Source organism: Penicillium psychrofluorescens (assembly GCF_964197705.1).
Source record: "Penicillium psychrofluorescens genome assembly, chromosome: 1".
Lineage (NCBI taxonomy): Eukaryota > Fungi > Ascomycota > Eurotiomycetes > Eurotiales > Aspergillaceae > Penicillium > Penicillium psychrofluorescens.
The window spans coordinates 4,147,890-4,160,460 of record NC_133439.1 but is presented as its reverse complement, the minus strand read 5'-3'; the positions used below and the strand labels follow the sequence as shown (position 1 = coordinate 4,160,460).

Here is a 12,571-nt window from a genome sequence, read left to right as displayed (position 1 = left end):
ATTTAGTGTATGAAAGCCTCTAAAAGAAAACTTAACCAGCGTTAGCAACTACTTGAAATTCCCTTTATCAAAGCAAGAATTGAACTAGGGAGTCAAGAAATAGAGAGTGGAATCGAGGTTCAATATCCATCAGCTTGTTCTGGGGCTCCGGGACAGTACAAGATCTTTCCTCTAAATTTTGATAGAAAGGGCATAATGGTTGCAGAAGAACTAGCATCGGACAGAGAGTCGTCGTAATGTGCCTAACTCAGGGCAGAACTACGACCAATATGTTTTATCGTTTCAAAATTGACTGAACCGATATTCTCTGTTTATGCATGGTCAGAACACGATAGAAGCGTCTTCTATTCTATAATGCACTTCATATTTAACATATCAATTCTCATCCTCGAGTACAATAAAAAAAGACCGTGGGCAGGCTCTACAGCTCACCGGGTGTATTGCATGGTCTTTTGTGTCCCGACGTCCTATATGTACCCTCATGACTCCATCTTGACTGAAGATCCCGCAGATTCGTCAGCCTCTGATATTTCCAGCTGGCGTGTCCGACGATCATTTCTAACAACAAAGTACCAGCAGCTACCAATTGCCATACATGCGAAACACAACAAGCCAATAGAGCAGCTGTAGCTGACGTGGTAGTAAGGCCCGAATTTAGGTTGATAGATTTGAGGTCCCTAACATTGGCAGTAGTCTTAGCGAGAGAAACAAAATTATGACACGTTCAAGACGGTGGTACTTACCACAATGCCCATCAATTGGGCCGCACCATTGGTCATTCCAATGGCCATACCTGCTGCCGTTGTACCATGAGCAGCCCGAATACGCTCTGTCACAGAGTAGCTATATTAGCCACTAATTTTGAAGAATTTAGGGATTAGAGGTCTCACCTGGCCAGACAATTGGAAACAGACTCTGAGACGCCGCGGTGGCAATCATAACGAAGATATACCTTGCCACAGAATCGTTCACGGTAATCAGTAGGATATAGCATAATATTTGCAACGCCTCAATGCCAAGAGCAGCAACCCAGGAATTGAGACGGCCTTTGTGGACAAAGTATGCAATCGTGACGAGGAATATGAAGTTAAAAGTATAGGGTGGCTTCGGGATGATATTAGTTTTGTTCGGAAAAAAAGGATTACTATATTGCAGCTGCTCACCATTGTCATAATCTGGGAGATGGCCGTATCGGTCATACCCAACTCGTAGATGACAGTCGGCAAGACAAAAGTTATACCAAAGCCGCCGATACCGTGACCAATCCATATAAGAGTAAATGGAATAAATGTGGGGTCCTTGAAGGCCTTTTTGAGTTGGTCGAAATTCCATGTTTTAGCTTTCATGTCTGGCGCAGTCTCAGCCAAGTCTGCACGAAGGGCCTCTTTTTCTTCGGGCTTGAGAAATTTGGCCGTATCAATGTCTGAGAGGTATTAGCAAGGATTTTGTAGTTGGCAGTGGGAAGTATAACTTACAATTCGGGAGAAAGAAGTATGTATAAATGCCGCATAGAATGGCTGGCATGCCTTCGAGGATAAATAGCTAGTTTATGCATGTCAGTATATAATCACCTTGATATGCATCTCTGAGCGCCTACCCATCGCCAACCGGCAAGACCACGGATTCCATTCATGTAGGAAATAGCGTATGCTTGAAGAGAAATATCATCAGTCTCGCTACTTTTCTTAATTTGTGGCTGCTAGACATACCCAATAGTCCACTGATAGTTCCAGAGAACATGCCGCTTGCGTAGAAGATGCCCTGCGTTTTCATATAAATTAGAATACTGCTTTGTACAGTCTGGCTCGATGAGCCATGGAAAAAAGAACAGAGCAACTCACAATCCTTAGGGGAAGCCTGTCGGTTGGGTACCAAAAGCTGAGATGATATAAGACACCTGGGTAGAACCCAGCTTCACATAGCCCTAAGAAGAAGCGGGTTGTGAGGATACCGGCATAGTTCTGAGTGGCGGCCTGGCACATTGAGACAATTCCCTAGATTCATTGCTTATCAGTCCATGTCTTACTACCACTTCTATTGAGTGGGATACTCACCCAAGAGACCATGATGCGACTCATCCACACATTCGGACCGAAACGCTTGAGTGCCAGCGTTGCCAGTGGCTCGGCGAACATGTACGGGTAGTAGAAGATGCTGAGCACCCAGGCCCACTGCTCGCTGTTCAGATTGCCCAGCTGCTTCTCAATACCTGTTCCCTGCTCCAAGTTCATGATGGCTGAGTTGCTGATATTGCTGACATGAACTCTCATGATGAGATAGACAAAAGAATACCAGATCAGGATATGTCTGTCAGCCTTTTTGCGCCCAGCGCTGGCAGCATCTACCGCTTCTTCCAGACTGCGGCCGTCGCTCGGGGACTCCGATACATCTTTCACCGGAGGAGAAGACACCTTTTCGTCAATATCTATGGGGTCCATGCTGAACGGTTATAGGGACAAATTGATGCCGTCGTTAGATAGTCGACGTCAGGATTGGACTTGGGAATCGAACAGAGTCGAACTATTCTAGCTCTACGGAGAATTACAGGCATCGCCGCTATTAAAAAAAGTTACAAGCAGTTGGGAGTGAGCACGCCTTCAAATTGACATATTGACAAGGATGGCATCATATCCAGAGCTAGTGTCGAATAAGCGCGGGATCACTGAATAGCCTTACGCGGACACAAGAGAGGACCAGACAACGGGATATGGAACTCGGGATTTGCTCAAGGAATTGAAGTTAAATGTTCTTACGTTCGGTATTTTGGCCGAGAGTCAAAAATATTTGCGATTGGGGGCGCGGATGGTGTGACGGGAGGAATCATTCGACCAATGAGCCCAACCAAAAATCGGAGGGGACAAAGGTACAAATGCGCTTTTACGTCCTGGTGCGGGGAGATCTTGACAACCCCTCAGAAGCAGACACAGTACATAGAAGGCGATAATTCACTTCAGACAAGCATCGCAATGTCGCCAGCACTCACTATCCAGGGTCCCGACCTGCCCCATTGGGAGCAGCCGGCTAAGACTTCAGAGAAGTTGCCATGGGCAAACATCAAAACCATCGACCTGAGCACCTTTGATCAGCCTGGTGGCAAGCAAAAACTAGCAGCAGATCTCCGTGACGCGGTAAATAAACTGGCTCTGTCGCATTATAGAACGGGATAGCTAACAAGATCAAGGTCCACGAGACCGGCTTTTTCAGTGTTGTCGGTACCGGCTTTACCAACGAAGAGGTCCAACGACAGTATGATATCGGCCAGGCCTTTTTCAATATTCCCCTCGAAGAGCGAACTCGTCCTGAGTACCGGTGTGACTTTGCAAATGGCAATTACTTCGGTTATCGCGCTGTATGTGGTCTTCCATGTCTATTTCCTGCGACTGTCAAACTAACCAAGAGATCACTTGCAGGCGAACGAGAAGCAGATCAAGGGCACCGAGGTCAAGGACAACGTTGAGTCGTTCAATTTTGCCAAATTCACTCAGGCGTACGCCGACCAGCCGTTCCATCCGTTCTTCGAGCCCTACCGTGCGGAGATGGCGAATTTCTCTCGGGTGCGTGAAACAGTGTACAACCGTCCTTCCCGTCAGATAGACTGACTTTTATTTTCAGCGCGCCCTCGGAATTGCTAGTAAGATATTCGAACTTTGCGCAATCCTCCTCGAACTTCCAGAGGACTACTTCTCATCCGGACACCAGTACGACGAGAGAGGCGACGACCACCTCCGATACATGATCTACCACCCGCGTAGCGAGGAGGACGATGCGAAGGTTGACAACAGCTGGTCCCGTGCGCACACGGACTTTGGATCCCTGACGCTACTTTGGAACCAGACCGTCGCCGGTCTGCAGCTGAAGACCCCCACCGGCAAGTGGGAGTATGTCCCACCAGTCGACGGCGGCATTATCTGCAACGTCGGCGATACGCTGGACTTCTGGTCTGCCGGATACCTCAAGTCGACAACCCACCGCGTTGTCCGGCCTCCAAAGGACCAGGTTCACATTCACCGGCTGGGTCTCTTCTACTTCGTGCGGCCTGGTGACAATGTTGATATCAAGCCCGCGCCGTCGCCCTTGCTTAAACGATTGGGGCTGGTTCCTGAGAACCAGGAAGAAAAAGAGCCGGTCCGTGGTCTTCAATATGTGAGGGAGCGGGTGAAGAATTATCACAACCATACCAACTATGCGGATATGACGGGTCACAAGTTCCGCGTGGGTAACCTTGAGATTGTTGATGAGGCTCGGTAAAGCACTGGTGCTTGCAGCAATGGGTGACTTGCAGGGGCTGTACATAGGGTAGGTTTTAGTCTCAAAATTGTATATTCGCTCAATATCATGGGAGGCATGTTATCGTTCATAATGTTCTCCCACCTATAGTAGTCGCGCTTCCACTTAGTTGATCACAGTGCAGCTGTATTTAGGTCTCTTTTAGGTCTCTTTTAGGTCTCTTTTAGGTCTCTTTTAGGTCTCTTTTTACTGGGGCTCACTACTACTAAACAAGGTACCGCCTGACAGACCATTTATTGGTATTTTACCCGAGAATCAAGACACCTTAGACTGGTCAGCACGCGACTCAGTTGTCGCCAGACGCCCGAGTAGACGTGAATCATCTCGCAAAGGGTCTGACACCTCAAGCCCTAATTAAGGCCTCCTCGCTAACGGACCATTCCACACCCCCCCCCCCACAAGGCACGGGAAGAGCGGGAGTATGCGTCAATGTGGTCCCTGGCTACAAGTCTAGATTGAGTGGAGTGTCCCAATGTAATGATAATGCATACCGCGGGATTATTTGCCGGGCAACGCGATACCGGAGGCGGGGGTGAGGCGAGCATTCCCGAGGTCGGACGGGCATGCTGGTTGCATGCGGACATAATTGGCCAGGCTTTACTCTCATGGGAATACTTGCGCCAGAAGAATAATTCCCGCAACAATAACACTCATAATAGTTGTGTGCATTGGATCTTCTTATTCTACTACAGTACTCCGTCCCCGAACCGGACCCAGTGACGTCAGGCTCCACTTGTGTCCAGACTCATCCCCTTCTACCGGTATGTAGGAAGTCAGGCAATGCCTAGGATAGTAATAATCATAATCATGGTATGATGTATGACTAGGTCCTGATGTACTACTTCTGGATAAGAGAAGCATATTACACTCCCATGATGTAGCCGATGGTACCGCGATGTTCGCCTTGGCCGCATTTGGACCAGCGTGTGGCGCACGTGCGATCGGCTGCTCTTATCAAGCGGTACCAAGTCTGCGAACGTAGCGAACTAGGTTTGAGGGGTTTCTGGTTGCTGCTACAACTCCTTAGGCATGAGGGGCTTACCCAGTCGGGGCGCAGGGAACTGACTTCCAGAATCCTAGTAGTGTGTAGATACACAGCTACTTACTATTCTAGGGTAGAGCTGGGTATGCTAGGAGAGAATCATCTACATCATCTACTATAATCCTGGCAAAGGAATAGAATAGAGTAGAATAATCATTAGCTATAAGAGGATTCAGATAGTAATAAATCAAGAATCCGACGTAGTACGCCGGGTCCGCCCGGCCACGCTTTGGCTGCTGGCGCCTTGACTGGCCGCACATGGTCATTGCTGTACACACGTTCTGCCCCCTCCTGCCTGCCCTGTGGCTTCCTCCTTCTTATTTCTTTCCCTTCCCTCCCTCCAAGACTGAAACCAAGTTCTATTCTCACCTGTCCCCCAGACATTCCCCAGACCGTTGCTTTGCGCCCCGGTCTGTATCTTATCGCGCCTTATCATCCTTCCCCCGATCGCGTCGCATCTCCCGTTGTGATCCTCATCCGGCCCCATCAGCCCTGAACACGTCGCGTTCTGCTTCACTGCACCACCCGTGTTCTTTGTGTTGACTGTGTATCAGGTATGTGTCTACCTTTCTTTGTTGATCCTTCTTTATCTCCGTCGCCACCAGATGTTATCTCGGTGGTGCCACTGGTACTTGCGAACCACTGGATCGTCTGACTCATATGATATGAATATAGCCAACACAACCCCCTTTCTCTTTCTTCGCCCATCATGGCTCCTCAAACGTCTACTTCCACCATCGCGATGGCTCTTGCCGGCAAGACTGGCTCTGTCGACATCCCTCAGACTCGGTCGGGCCTCGCGTCGGGTCGTGCCCTGTCGCGTCGTCTTAGCAAGCCGGCCATGCTGCCTACGCCACCCAACTCCATCTCCCCTACCCTCCCTCCGCAGGCCTTCAAGCACCGCGCGACCTTTTCGCCGGGATCGCCGCTGTCGACAGTGCCCCAGCTCGACTCGGATATCGACCTCCAGGACGCGGTGGAGCATGCGAACAGCCAGGACCAGCCCCAGCAGGCTGCGCGCGAGCTCGACAGCGCCGGCGCAATCACGCCCGCCATGCTAGCCAAATACCACCTGCCAGAGATCCTGCTGCACCAGGGCCCGATGGCTATTCGTCATGTCATGGGCTACCTGACCACCTCGGTGCCAGGCTTCTCGTGCATCCCCGCGGCTAAGGCGCGCCGACTGGTTGTTTCCGCGCTGGAAGGCCGTGGCCAGGGAGGCCAAGCCGGCGGAGTGGATGGCGATGTCATCTTCGAGAAGGCCGGTTGGGGCTGCTGGGATGCGCACCACCGAGGAGAGCCCGCGCGCGACCAGGCAACCTCGCCTCCGTCCAGTATTCCGGGCTCATTCCAGCAGCGCGGCCTGCAAATCCAGGATCGCTCTACGGCGTGGCTCAACAAAGGCCGGGCTCCCTACGGCACGAGCATAGGCGCTGACTCCACGGCGTTTTCGTACTTTGAGGACTATGGCGCGCACGGGGATCTCGATATGCTCGAGCATGAGGCCGACAAGATGTCACTCGATGGCGACGAGCGCGAGTATTGCTCTTCTTCGGAAGCCCCGGACGAGATGCAAGATGACGACTGGGGCGAAGGCGACGTCACCGACGAAGAGGACTGGGCGCAGATTGGCGCGGATGCCCTGCGCGCTCGCTCGATGAACGGTGGTGGCGGTTTCTTGCCCAGCCACGTCACTGCGCGAGCTAAGCCGCAGCCTCCTAGCCTCTTCGCCAACGACCTACCATCCAAGTCCGCTCCTACGAACATCGATACTCAGGAGCGCGCTGCAGTGGAGGCGCTTCTGCGACTGGGCTCCATGTAGTGTCTACATCCATCACCATCATCATATCATCATCACCGGCGTTTTTTTTTTTTTTCTTTCTCGGATTGGGAATCACAAACCACGTTCATAATCCGGTCGTCAAGGCTGGACCGGACCGCGCTTGACGGGCTTGTTACCCCTTTTTTTTCGCGACACTTAATCATGAAAAAGACACGACCAGATATTCGCACATTTTTATTTCAACTGCGACTGGTTCGATAACATGCATTGGTTTCCTGGGTCGGCGTTTTTGGGGTTTGTTTTCTTCACGTCTTACGATCAAATCTGAGCAGGACCCGACACCGTCGATCCTGTTCTACTCTCTACAATATCCTGTTCCGGGTACTGCTTACCCCAGACATTGGGGCTCTGTGGCGTTTCTTCATTTCCTTTCTTACATCAGATCCAATCGAGTACATGTCTGTACATGTCTGGGATCGGATTCTGTCTTGGTTTTACTTACTTACTTTCTTTTAATGATCTCGGATTCCTGGGTTGAGGAGAAGAGCCTGCCTATTGCCTGACCAGAATGTGCTTTGGTCGTCTTGATTGTACTGTACTGGGTACATATCTGTCTGGTTGTTGGTCTGCTATTGCGTGGTGCAAATTGCCTGGTCATCTTGATTGATTCCACTGGGTATTTATTTGCGTCGAGGAATTGACTCCACTCTGCAAGTACATAAGTTCCTAATGAATGTGCATGCATACATACTCTTCTCTGTAAAAAGAGGACCTCTGAGGCTCCGTATACGAATGGTTTCACCGATATCTAGTTGAGCGAGGAAGATATTTGGATCTGATACGAAGAACTCTCTAATTCGCGTACAGACTCGCAAGATCTAGCGTCTAGTCTTTTATCAGCTCTCTACATTCTTCCTGTATGCTCGAAGCAGCTAATCACCCGTCGAGGATATTTGATCAAATGAGGAAAAAAAGTCAGGGTTGCTCTAACTATATCGGCTAGGTACCTAGAACCACGGCGGATCTATCGTTTCTCTCCCAAGCTTCTTCTCCCGTAAGGTATTCCTCTAAGTATATGGAGATTAGCTGGACATGGAGCAGTCCATACAAATTACACAAACTCCATCCCAATCATATAGAACGAAATGCAACCACCATCTCTTCCTTCTTTCGTTTGCCCTTGGAAATAACATGCACAATTAGGATTCGCCATAATCATCCATAGCAGAAAACAACAAAAACAAACAGCACTGAAACCAACGACGTCCATCACCCTCTACCAACAACAATCCTCTAGTTAACCTTCCTTTCTTCTCCCCATGATCCAAGAACGCGCACATCGCTTGACAGCAGTCCTATTTCTCACCATGCGCACTATTAATCCGCTTCCAAACCTCTGCCTCCACCTCCGCTAGCTTATTCCCGGCAGTGTTCATCCACCCCTTAGCCGTGTTGAACATGCTGGGCTCATCCTCGTCTGCGAAGATACTTCCCGCTCCTCCTCCACCCCCGCCACCATAATGCGTCGGTAGGCCCTGCGGTCTACCCGCCGAGCCGGGGGATTGGTATACCGAGGCGAAGGGGGTGGATGTCGAGTTTGGGGTTGCTTGTTGCTGCTGCACGGACGGAGCCTGGTAGGAGTAGGATTGGGTGAAAGGTTTCTGTGGAGGTGCTGTAGCGGTCGCTGTAGCTGGAGCAGGAGAAGACAGGGAGGACGGGATTGGTTCGCCTGCTTTTGGCGGTGGAGGAACAGCAGATGGGGCTGCTGCACTCGCAGAAGGAGGCTCGGGACGGGCGCCGGGCTGCGGCGCCGGCGGGGACTGAGCAGATGCACTCGTCGGCGCAAGCGGCGTCGTCGCTGTAGCAGCTACATTTGCCAGCGGTGGTTGCTGTCCTCCGGAAGCTGTTGTCGCCGTTGGAGTAGGCAAGGTAGGGGCTGCGCCGGGCTGAGGTGCAGGAGGACCGTCTAGCTGCGTGGTAGTGTAGATCGGCGAGTAGGACGGTGCTGTAGCTGTTGCAGAGGTATTGGGTGGTTGGGGGGAAGCCGTGAGCGCGGACTGAATTGCGGTGGCGGGTTCGGGGTGTGAGGTTGTGGTGTGCGTGTCTTCTTCCTTGGCCGCGGGGTTGGCGTTCACGGGCGCAGAGGTGTAGGTTGGTATGCCCGACATGTTGAGTGAGCGTGGTATTTAACGTTCCAAGGTGATGCGAAAAGGGAGGTTGAAAAAGAGTAGAAGTGAAGAGAAGCAGCTCCCGGGGAAGAAGCTTCGGACGTCATACACCCTTGCTTACCGCTGTGGAGCATGAACGCTGATTACAGAGTATAGAGTTCAGTCCACGTCTAGACATTCTGTACTTGCAATGAGCTACTTGGATGTATGGATTTACTTATTATTTTGGAATATAAGCTACTGCAAATACCGCCTCACAAAGTTGTACAGTGCCGGATTCTGGTAATCCTCCTCATTGTCCAGGAAGTGGTCATCCCCATGAGGAAGTTTATATTCAACCGTCAATCCACATCCCAGAATCGCACCCGCAGCTTCGTCAGCCTGTTCCACACCCACAGCCGTATCCGTATCTCCATGCAAGAGATACGGTGGCACCGCGCTCTTCAGCCATTCATTCCATTGCAGCTTAGACGGGAGATGGGCCAGCCATTTGGCCAGGGCGACATGGAATTCGTCGACGCTGCTAGGATACTCGCGTCGGGGGGAATCTTGCGGTACTCAAACACCTCGGTGATGATGCGATCGACGATCTTGGAGAGATTGGCAAGTTGAGCACACCAGCTACTGAACGCAACTCCGTCTTCTTACTGCGTCCGCGAGGTATCCTTCTTGAAACTCGTCCAGTAGAGTCCCAGTCGCCTGGATATGCGATCCGGACGGAATCGTTCACGGCTTCGCTCGGACGAAGAGCGGACGACCGCCCAAAGTGAAGACTTTGGCAATCAGAGAGCGAAAGCGGCCGTGACCTATAGTCTACATGTTTACTGTTGCGAGCAAGGTAGAGACAAAGTGAAGTACAAATTTGAGAAAGAAAGAAGAAGTTTGCAGGCAGTAAAGTACATCGGGTACACAAAAGGGAAAGAGAATCACACCATTCTATGCTTCAAGATCCCCCCGGACCCATTTCTTGACGCATCTATCTTTTGACAATCCCACAACCTCAGCATCCGCGGCTCAGGAGGAACGGCAGCGAATCATCTATTTGAACTTCTTGCCGAAGAGCAGGAGCTGGGCCTGGTCGTAGATGGACAGGACACCGGCACCGGCAACACCACGCAGGATGTTGGCACCGGCACCCTTGAAGAGCGACTTGACACCCTCCTTGGCGACGATCTGGCGGGCGGCATCCATGGAGCTGGAGTACTTGACGGCCTCACCCGAGGTCATCATCATGCGACGGCGGACGGTATCCAGAGGGTACGAGGCAACACCGGCACCGGTGGTGACGGTCCAGCCGAGCAGGAACGAGGCCAGGAAGGAACCCTCAAGAGGGCCAACCAGGAGGACGGGCTTGATCGAGTCGTACATACCGAAGTACAGACCACGGTACACGACAATTCCGAGGACGGAGGGACCGAAGCCACGGTAGAGACCGGCAATACCGTCGCTGGCCAGGGTCTTGCGGTAGACATCGACCAGACCGTTGAACTGGCGCTCACCGGTACCCTTGGCGGACTTGGCGTCGTTGGCCAGACGGGTACGGGCGTAGTCCAGGGAGTAGACGAAGAGCAGGGAAGTGGCACCGGCAGCACCACCGGAGGCCAGGTTACCCATCATCCACTTGGTGTAGCCGTCACGCTCCTTCTTGTAGGCGAACATCGACTTGTAGGTGTCACGGAAGGCGAAGTTCAGGGCCTGGGTAGGGAAGTAACGGATGACGTTGGCAGTGTTACCACGCCACAGCGAAACAACACCCTCAGCGGCAGCAGTACGACGGAAGCAGTCGGCAATACCGGCGTACTTGCGGTCGAGACGACCGGCCTTAAGCATCTCATCCTATAAAGGGGTTAGACATGGCTGCTCATCAGGGGCGGGCCCAAAATGAAAAAAAATTTTCAACGTCAAAGCGCAAGTCCAGTCGCTGTCACAATTGAAGAATTTTCATTCATCTTCGAGTCAAAACTAACCTGGTTCTGGATGAGGAGCTTAATACGCTCGATGGGGGCAGCAGCGGTCTTGGAGACAGCGGCGGAGACACCACCCACTACACGCACAGTTAGTTATCATCCAACAAAAACGGGCCCATGGTGATTGTGATGCCAATCGATGGGATTGGCATGATGGGCACTGGTGATGAGTGTCAGGGTTGGCACATACTCAGGAAGTCAACAACGAAGCCCTATTCAAACAAAAAAAATCTGTTAGCATCATCTGGCATCTCCCAAATCGAACCAGCATCCTCCAATCCATCTCCCCGATTCAGTCTGATGCGATTCTGGATGCCACAGCATCCATCGAGGCACCATGCCGACCGGCAAAGATGGACCGAACAGGCCAGCTCAGCAGGAATGGCGACTTACGGGCATGCCCATGAAGGACTTCTCCGCCTGGTTAACGTCACCCTTTGACATTGTGAAGGTTGTGCAAAAGAAAGAAATGCAACAAAGAGAGGAGATGGGGGAAGAAAAGACACTTCACAGGGATGGGGGAAGAGAAGAAAAAAAAGAGAAGAAGGGGCGGAAGGGGCAGAAAAAAATACGGCAAGAAGCGAACGCTAGCCCCGATCAAGTAAAAATTACACTGTAACAACGCCGTTTTGGTTACGGCCAGGCCGGTATTTCCCGATCGCAGAAATTTTTGCACGCCGGCCATTGTGCTGGTTGGAGAGGATGTATTGATTCGAGGAATGGTTCTGGCAGCAGAGACTGTCTCCATACAATTATGACTGTTATTTTTCCGCTGCCTTTCCCCCGGTTTTGGCCTGCTACACGCCCCGAACGCCGTCCAGCACCGGACGGTAACAGGCTGACGGGCCCCATGTTTTGCCCGTCCAGAGCCGAAAGAGCCTTCCTTCCCACCGGGGCAACGCCTCCTTTTCTGCTCCGAGTATCCCGGCAATCTCTGCCGGTCGCCACCGAATGCTTTTCTAGATACGCAATTTGTGTGCATTTTGACTCGGTGGTACGGGACATTAGCAACGGCATAGACTATAGGAATTTCTATGCATCTTCGATCAATTCTTGTCGAGTTGATGGTGAGCATATATGATAGTGGGAAATAATTGCGCCATGGGGTCCATGTCATTGGTACGTCGCTGGTAGTAGCGTTCTGCTGCATGAGCGAGGTACATGTACCGCAGCGCTTGAACAAGGCCAGGCACGACCCAATCAGCGATCGGCTCGGAACTCCACCGGGTTCCCGTTTGGGGTTTATCAGTATACAACAGCTGTAGGAAGGGAGAGTCAATCAGGAATCTAGTAAAGCCGAAGATCCGAAGAATTATTTAATCGG

General features: G+C 51.5%; 5 protein-coding genes across 5 annotated transcripts; 2 read left to right on the top strand and 3 right to left on the bottom strand.

Moving 5' to 3' along the window:
• Positions 1–713: 713 nt before the first annotated feature.
• On the bottom strand, positions 714–2,438 carry PFLUO_LOCUS1548 (uncharacterized protein; the record flags this gene model as incomplete). Its single annotated transcript, XM_073778599.1, has 8 exons — positions 714–829; positions 891–1,104; positions 1,164–1,423; positions 1,476–1,542; positions 1,598–1,650; positions 1,710–1,761; positions 1,842–1,994; positions 2,055–2,438. The coding sequence occupies 8 exons, from the start codon at positions 2,436–2,438 to the stop codon at positions 714–716; spliced, it is 1,299 nt and encodes a 432-aa protein (XP_073635638.1).
• A 528-nt stretch (positions 2,439–2,966) lies between these two features.
• On the top strand, positions 2,967–4,248 carry PFLUO_LOCUS1547 (uncharacterized protein; the record flags this gene model as incomplete). The annotated part of the gene is made up of 4 exons (XM_073778598.1): positions 2,967–3,128; positions 3,158–3,349; positions 3,411–3,554; positions 3,613–4,248. The coding sequence occupies 4 exons, from the start codon at positions 2,967–2,969 to the stop codon at positions 4,246–4,248; spliced, it is 1,134 nt and encodes a 377-aa protein (XP_073635637.1).
• A 1,790-nt stretch (positions 4,249–6,038) lies between these two features.
• PFLUO_LOCUS1546 (DNA-binding proteins Bright/BRCAA1/RBP1 and proteins containing BRIGHT domain) lies at positions 6,039–7,151 on the top strand (the record flags this gene model as incomplete). The annotated part of the gene is made up of 1 exon (XM_073778597.1): positions 6,039–7,151. The coding sequence occupies one exon, from the start codon at positions 6,039–6,041 to the stop codon at positions 7,149–7,151; it is 1,113 nt and encodes a 370-aa protein (XP_073635636.1).
• Positions 7,152–8,467: 1,316 nt separating this feature from the next.
• Positions 8,468–9,280, bottom strand: PFLUO_LOCUS1545 (uncharacterized protein; the record flags this gene model as incomplete). The annotated part of the gene is made up of 1 exon (XM_073778596.1): positions 8,468–9,280. One exon carries the CDS (start codon positions 9,278–9,280, stop codon positions 8,468–8,470), a length of 813 nt encoding a protein of 270 aa, XP_073635635.1.
• A 1,038-nt stretch (positions 9,281–10,318) lies between these two features.
• On the bottom strand, positions 10,319–11,691 carry PFLUO_LOCUS1544 (ADP/ATP carrier protein; the record flags this gene model as incomplete). Its single annotated transcript, XM_073778595.1, has 4 exons — positions 10,319–11,116; positions 11,248–11,324; positions 11,438–11,459; positions 11,641–11,691. The coding sequence occupies 4 exons, from the start codon at positions 11,689–11,691 to the stop codon at positions 10,319–10,321; spliced, it is 948 nt and encodes a 315-aa protein (XP_073635634.1).
• Between the last annotated feature and the right edge of the window lie 880 nt (positions 11,692–12,571).